The 8,399-nt window shown below is 28.3% G+C and overlaps 1 protein-coding gene across 7 annotated transcripts in view; it reads left to right on the top strand.

Annotated features, from left to right (window-relative positions):
* kif21a (kinesin family member 21A) overlaps positions 1 to 8,399 on the top strand; it is a 48,203-nt gene that overhangs the window by 35,024 nt on the left and 4,780 nt on the right. For 3 of the 7 annotated variants that reach the window (XM_087797315.1, XM_087797316.1, XM_087797320.1), the window contains 3 exons: positions 1,844 to 1,957; positions 3,200 to 3,259; positions 6,779 to 6,915. In XM_087797315.1, coding sequence (XP_087653441.1) covers positions 1,844 to 1,957; positions 3,200 to 3,259; positions 6,779 to 6,915 — 311 coding nt within the window. The remainder of the gene's footprint in view (positions 1 to 1,843; positions 1,958 to 3,199; positions 3,260 to 6,778; positions 6,916 to 8,399) is intronic. The other 4 variants (XM_087797317.1, XM_087797318.1, XM_087797319.1 and 1 more) reach the window with 2 other exon arrangements.

Raw genomic sequence — 8,399 nt, forward strand, 5'->3', positions numbered from 1 at the left:
AGCTCTTATCACAGCCTTTGATAACACGACAGAGTCGTCAAGACGTTAGATTTACACTGAGAAGCGTTTCTCAAAAGTGGATAAAAACAAGCATGTCTTTTATTTTCCGTAGCATTAATAGTGATGAGTAAGCTCAGTAGGGCCTCTTAAAAATGATGTAGAGTTTCAATAAATTAGATTATAGAGCAGAGAGTGACATCTAGTGGACACTAAGGTAAGGTAAGGTAAAACTTTATTGATTGTTTTTTACCAATAGCCAGCAATTTTTCATAAACAATAAAAAATAATACATAAAAAATAAAATAAGTAGAAGAACATAAAGACAAAGAACAAGATGACACAATCTAAGTCTAAAGATAAAGACAAAGAACATAGGTCAAAGAAAAACAACAAAGACAAAGGATACAAAGACTAACATAGAATAGAATGTCAAGATACTTTCACTCCACTCCTGCCCACAAACTCAGAATTGTACAATTTAATAGCCCGAGGGATGAATGAGTCCCTGAGTCTATTAGTGTTGCATCTGGGTAGGAGCATTCGTGCACTCATTCTGCTTCTCTGCTCACTGATGACAGTGTTCAGAGGATGACTGTCATCATCCATGATGGACAGTAGTTTGTTCAATGATCTCCTCTCAGCAACTGTAACACTAAGAAGAGGAACAATGCTTCATGAAGCTTCATCTTCAGTAGTTAAATACAGGGGCATACAATTGTTTAAATGCTGTATAGAAATTTTGATTAAATAATTTGTTCTGAATGAGGAATTATAGTTTTATACAACCGCACCACCAACCTATCGTTTATTTACAAAAACCTTTCTTAAAACATTTATTCCTTGTAGATTTTCTCTTCTTGGAAAACATCAGAAAAATTGAATTAGTCCAGATTTTTTACATGTTATTATCTTTTCATATATATTATTATTTTTTAAATAATGTAATTGTTTAATTCAATTTATTTCATTACATTTTTTGTTAATAATTATTTACAAATTAAATCAATTTAAAAATAATGATAAAATAATGACAATTGATAAGAATCGATTTTAGAGCAGAGAGTGACATCAAGTGGACTCTGGGAGGAGGTGCAATGCTTCATGAAGCTTCATCATCAGTAGTAATATACAGATTTTCTTTTTCTTTTGTCTTAAGATGACTTAAAATTCATAAATACTGAATGGAATACAAGATTAAATAATTTGTTCTGAATAAGGAAATTATCGTCCTATACAGCACAGCAATAAAGAATTTTCCTACGAATTTCATCTCGTAATAAAGTATTTTGTATGACTTTAATCTTGTAATAAAGTAATAAATGCTGTATAGAAATTGACCTTAAATGTATTATTCTATACAAAAGTACTGCTCATTTATGTCCAACACACATGCTAATACACACTAATATATTTTTATAATTTCATATAATCATAATTCATATTGTGTATTTTCTTTCTTTTATTTTTTTGTATAATCCTATTTTTTAAACTACTTTATTGTTTCATCTACTTGGTTTAAAGGTAGATACACTCATAAAGTAATCTGCAATTTCAAATAAAGAAATGAACGCAATCTCCAGGAATAGATTAATACATGTATTCTTTATTAATCCTGCATTATGTAATTCAAAGAAGATCTCCAGAGGGATTAATATAGTCTTTTCAAGTTTAAATTAAAAAAATATATATTTCTGGGCAGTAATAATAATTAATTGTGTCGATTTTTCTTCTGTGTTCATGTTATTGTCATGTTTTATCACCTTCTGTTTTTATCATTTGATTTTATGTTGCCGCTCTATTTTGTCTTCCTGTTTGTGGTTTGTTTGGATGGCTGTCGACTCAGTCCCGGCTCCAAAGCAGCTGTGGACAAGCGTATGTCGGAGCCTTCGCCGCTCTCTCGCAGGAAGACCTATGACAGGCCAGCAGCTGACAGGTCAAAGGTCAAAGAGTATAAACAGTAAGAGCCTGTAGCGAACACTAAAAAATGACTTTAACTCTACTAATGTTTCCTGCCTGCATGGAACTAAATCAAGCTGTGGCTGATTCAATAACCTCTGCCAGCTTACTTAATATTAACTAAATATTGAAAAAGAGTCTGTAACTTGTACTAAAAGAAAGTAAATGTAGCTTTAAAATAATAATGTGCAGTAATAATATAGATTAAATTATCGGAAAAAAGGATTTGTGACACACTTTATCATGATGTTAAATTTGGCCAAAATATTTGGTGTTTTGTGATCCTTTCACTTAGTAATGATCCCTTAAAAATACCTAAATTATATGCTGAAGCTAAACTGTTGTGCTACACCTGCGGTTCTGCACTGCTCTTTTTTTCTTTTTTTTTTGTATTTATTGGTAAATACTCCTCTTTATAGGTTTAAAAATGCGGAGATTATTGAATTATGATCAGAAATGAATTGATCTAATACGTGACTTTTTTATTTAGACTATAAATAATTAAGAAAAAGCCTCTCAATTTAAGTTGTAGTTAACGTTCTGCTGGGTTTGGACTGCAACCTTTATTTTCCACCAGCAGGGGGAGATATTGCTATTGTGTCTAAATCGGGGTCAAACTCAATTGGAGAAGTCGACAAAATATTTAAACTAAATATTTAATCGGATGTAGAATAAATGTTATATTTACCAAACTGAATTTAATTTTTATTAATTATTTATTTATGTGCCACGTCATTGTAATGTCTCTTATTTCATTTTAATTGATTGTATTTTGATTTATCATACAGTATTTTATTCAGATCATATTTCATTTTTGTTTAATTATTTTTATTCTGTAATGTAACCACAAAAAATCATGTGCATATGCGATTAAAGTTTTTGAGAATGAAATTCTGATTTAAATTCCTGTCCTTCGACCTCAGTTTTACTCCGAGTAAGAAGTCTCATTAGAATTGTTGACATTCATAATCGCTGTTCCTTATCTTATCTTAAACACAGACCTCTTTATAGATCAGGATTTTAACATTCTTCTACTTAAACTTTAAAGTTTTACACAAATGGAGAAAATCCTAGTCAGGAAACCAACAATGAAGTGCATTAAAATAACAAGCAACAGGTGAATTCTTATTTCTTTTTCAAATATTAAAGGATAAATAATTGTCCAAAATGAACTAAAAAACTATATATTTATACTTATATATACTAAATATATACGTCATTCATTCCACTGTTTTGCCTCCAGGATGAACTTTTGTTCCCACGTGTCGTCCTGTTCAGTCGCTCCTCCTCTCCCATCATCCAAGTACCCGTTTATTTATTCATCCGTTTATCGTTCTGTTTAAAAAAACGACCTCCATGGAGTTGGGTCATGACTTTCTAACCGACCTCTCACTTGGTGTCTCTTCCTCACGACGACGACTCGCTCAGATGGTGTTAAGAAAGTGTCGGGTGATGGTTCTGATGGTTCTGATGGTATTTATCAGTCACTTCCTCGTCATCCTGCTATAAAGTGTTTCGTACGATTTCCTATGACTTTAATCTGGTAGTTAATTATTTTTCCACGATTGAATCTCATAATAAAGTATTTCGTACGATTTCCTTCAACTTTAATTTCGTAATATTGTTTTTTCCCACGACTTTAAATATCGTAGAAAGTATTTTCCCAAGGCAGTAATATCGTAATAAAGGATTTTTTCAAGACTTTAATCTCGTAATAAAGTATTTTTTAAGACTTTAATCTCGTAATAAAGGATTTTGTGAAGACTTTAATCTCGTAATAAAGTATTTTTTAAGACTTTAATCTCGTAATAAAGTATTTTTTTGAAGACTTTAATCTCGTAATAAAGTATTTTTTAAGACTTTAATCTCGTAATAAAGTATTTTTTTTAAGACTTTAATATCGTAATAAAGTATTTTTTCAAGACTTTAATCTCGTAATAAAGTATTTTTTAAGACTTTAATCTCGTAATAAAGTATTTTTTCAAGACTTTAATCTCGTAATAAAGTATTTTTTAAGACTTTAATCTCGTAATAAAGTATTTTTTCAAGACTTTAATATCGTAATAAAGTATTTTTTTTAAGACTTTAATATCGTAATAAAGTATTTTTTCAAGACTTTAATCTCGTAATAAAGTATTTTTTCAAGACTTTAATCTCGTAATAAAGTATTTTTTCAAGACTTTAATATCGTAATAAAGTATTTTTTTTAAGACTTTAATATCGTAATAAAGTATTTTTTCAAGACTTTAATCTCGTAATAAAGTATTTTTTCAAGACTTTAATCTCGTAATAAAGTATTTTTTTTAAGACTTTAATATCGTAATAAAGTATTTTTTCAAGACTTTAATATCGTAATAGAGTATTTTTTTTAAGACTTTAATATCGTAATAAAGTATTTTTTCAAGACTTTAATCTCGTAATAAAGTATTTTTTAAGACTTTAATCTCGTAATAAAGGATTTTTTCAAGACTTTAATCTCGTAATAAAGTATTTTTTAAGACTTTAATCTCGTAATAAAGGATTTTTTCAAGACTTTAATATCGTAATAAAGTATTTTTTTTAAGACTTTAATCTCGTAATAAAGTATTTTTTCAAGACTTTAATCTCATAATAAAGTATTTTTTCAAGACTTTAATCTCGTAATAAAGTATTTTTTCAAGACTTTAATCTCGTAATAAAGTATTTTTTTTAAGACTTTAATCTCGTAATAAAGGATTTTTTCAAGACTTTAATATCGTAATAAAGGATTTTTTCAAGACTTTAATCTCGTAATAAAGGATTTTCTCAAGACTTTAATCTCGTAATAAAGGATTTTTTAAGACTTTAATCTCGTAATTAAGTATTTTTCTACGTCTTTAATCTCCTAATAAAGTATTAATTTACCACTTTAATCTCGTAATAAAGTATTTTTTACGACTTTAAACTATAATTAAAGTATTTTCCTTATGACTTTAATATAGTAATAAAATATCTTCCTATGACTTTAATCTCATAATAAAGTATTTTCCTACGACTTAAATCTTGTAATTAAGTATTTTTGTACGACTTTAATCTCGTAATAAAGTATTTTTTCAAGACTTTAATCTCGTAATAAAGTATTTTTTTTAAGACTTTAATCTCGTAATAAAGGATTTTTTCAAGACTTTAATATCGTAATAAAGGATTTTTTCAAGACTTTAATCTCGTAATAAAGGATTTTCTCAAGACTTTAATCTCGTAATAAAGGATTTTTTAAGACTTTAATCTCGTAATTAAGTATTTTTCTACGTCTTTAATCTCCTAATAAAGTATTAATTTACCACTTTAATCTCGTAATAAAGTATTTTTTACGACTTTAAACTATAATTTAAGTATTTTCCTTATGACTTTAATATAGTAATAAAATATCTTCCTATGACTTTAATCTCATAATAAAGTATTTTCCTACGACTTAAATCTTGTAATTAAGTATTTTTGTACGACTTTAATCTTGTAATAAAATATCTTCCTATGACTTAAATCTCATAATAAAGTATTTTGTACAACTTTAATCTTGTAATTAAGTATTTTTCTACGATTTTAATCTTGTCATAAAATATCGTCTATATCTTTAATCTCGTAATAAAGTATTTTTCTACGGCTTTAATCTCGTAATAAAGTCCTTTTCCCCGACCTTGAATCTCGTAATTAAGTATTAATTTACCAATTTAATCTCGTAATAAGGAATCTTTTACGACTTTAAACTTGTAATTAAAGTATTTTTCTTATGACTCTAATATAGTAATATAATATCTTCCTCTGACTGTAATCTCATAATAAAGTAATTTCCTACGACTTTACTACGACTAATATTTATTTTAAATATTTAATAACGAGATTAAAGCCATAGGAAAATACTTTACAAGATTAAAGTCATAGGAATATATTTTCTTACGAGATGAAATTATTTTGTACGACTTTAATCTCGTAAAGTATTTTCCTATGGCTTTAATCTCGTTATTAAATATATTTTACGGCTTTAATCTCGTAAATAAAGTATTTTATACAACTTTAATCTCGTAGTAAAATAAAAATGGAAAAAAAGAGGTCCCCCTAATACTCCCAGTACCTAAATAATAATACTTATTGGGTAGTTTTCTTGACATAATAAAGAAAAAAATTATGATATATTATTATATTTAAATATAATATATAAATATATATATAAAAATAGGACATTCTAAAAGCTGCTATATGTGCACTTTTTGACAAAACATGTTTGACATGAACAATAATTTTATATATTACTTTAATTTTGAATCATTAGAGGTAAGAAGAAAACGATTTATATATTACCAAAAATATTTTCTTAATGAAGTACATTTTTTACGTTTTAAATATAAAATAATCGACATAGTTGATGATTCAAAATCTAACTTCATAATCAACTTTAAAATAAGAAAATAGACTTATAGTGTGTGTTTATAAATCCTACTTTCACAGGCTGGATGTTATCCAGATCTTTTATTTTAAGATGGACATATTTATTAAAAACTTCTAATATAAAGTAATAAAAAGTGCTTCCTCTACTGATCTTGCTCACTTTTGAACTCCTCAGCATCTTAAAACATATTTTAAACTCAAGGTTTTTGGTGTTTCTTAATTTTAACTTTCATTCTTTTTCTTCGGTCGTCATCTCTGCACCTCCGTTATTCTTCCTTCCTCTTCTCACCACGATGCTGACATGTTTGCTTCTACAGCTTCTCCTTGTTTAACTTCCTTCTCATGGTGGTGGTGGTTTACTGCCCTGGTGCTCTTGAGCCAGACTTGTTGACGGGGGTCTCTGGGGTCTCTGCTCCCTCAGGGGCGTCATCAGCCCGGTGCCGCTGACCAAGAGCAGTCGTGCGGCGGCGCTGCAGTGCGTCTACGTGGCCGAGGGTCACAGCAAGGCCGTCCTGTGTGTCGACTGCACCGACGACCTGCTCTTCACTGGATCCAAAGGTCGGTCACTTCTTGTTACCAGTGATGAAGCTTCTTGAAAGGGTGTCATGTTGTTGTGGAACAAACTAGGTGGCGCCCTTGGTTTAAAAACCATGTGAGGTTTAGAGCAGAGAGTGACATCTAGTGGACTCTGAAAATAATGACGATGCTTCATGAAGCTTCATCAACACATCACTAGTTTATTCAAGCTGAGACTGATAATAGTCAGGTCAGGTCAGTAGTAGAGGTGTGAGAAAATATCTATACACTTTAATGTCGTAATATTGTATTCATTATACTGTTTTATTTTTATTTTAAAAGTGCTTTTAAATTCATAGTTTTCTTAACATTGTTCTTTTGTGGGGGATTTTCATTAATGTGTTCTTTTATGATTTATATACATCAATAATATAATATAATTAAACGAACTTTAATCTCGTAATAAAGTATTTTGTCAATTTAAATCTCGTAATAAAGTATTTTGTAAGACTTTAATCTTGAAATAAAGTATTTTGTGAACTTTAATCTCGTAATAAAGTATTTTGTAATACTTAAATCTCGTTGCAAAGTATTTTCCTACGACTTTAATCTCGTAATAAAGTATTTTGTCAATTTAAATCTCGTAATAAAGTATTTTGTAAGACTTAAATCTTGTATTAAAGTATTTTGTCAACTTAAATCTCGAAATAAAGTATTTTGTAATACTTAAATCTCGTTGCAAAGTATTTTCCTACGACTTTAATCTCGTAATAAAGTATTTTGTCAACTTAAATCTCGAAATAAAGTATTTTGTCAATTTAAATCTCGTAATAAAGTATTTTGTAAGACTTAAATCTTGTAATCAAGTATTTTCCTACAACTTAAATCTCGTTGCAAAGTATTTTCCTACAACTTTATTACGAGATTTAAGTTGACAAATTACTTTATTACGAGATTAAAGTATTTTGTAAGACTTAAATCTTGTAATAAAGTATTTTGTGAACTTTTATCTCGTAATAAAGTATTTTTTAAGAATTAAATCTTGTAATAAAGTATTTACCTACAACTTTAATCTCGTAATAAAGTATTTTTTAAGAATTAAATCTTGTAATAAAGTATTTACCTACAACTTTTATCTCGTAATAAAGTATTTTTTAAGAATTAAATCTTGTAATAAAGTATTTACCTACAACTTTAATCTCGTAATAAAGTATTGTCCTACGACTTTATTACGAGATTAAAGTAGCAAAAAAAACTTTGTTAGGAGATTTAAGTTGTAGCAAACACTTGATTACGAGGTGAAAATCTTATTCGTATAAATTTAAGTAAGTAAGTAATTTTTATTTATAGAGCGCTTTTCCAGACCAGGGTCACAAAGCACTTAAACAATCAAAACAATACTCTATAAAATATATACTTTGAAGGTCAAGATAAGACTGAGAACATTTTCCTACGACTTTAATCTCGTAATAAAGTATTTTGTCAATTTAAATCTCGCAATAAAGTATTTTGTAAGACTTAAATCT

This window comes from Callionymus lyra, chromosome 8 (assembly GCF_982586985.1).
Source record: "Callionymus lyra chromosome 8, fCalLyr1.hap1.1, whole genome shotgun sequence".
In the NCBI taxonomy this organism is placed as follows: Eukaryota; Metazoa; Chordata; class Actinopteri; order Syngnathiformes; family Callionymidae; genus Callionymus; species Callionymus lyra.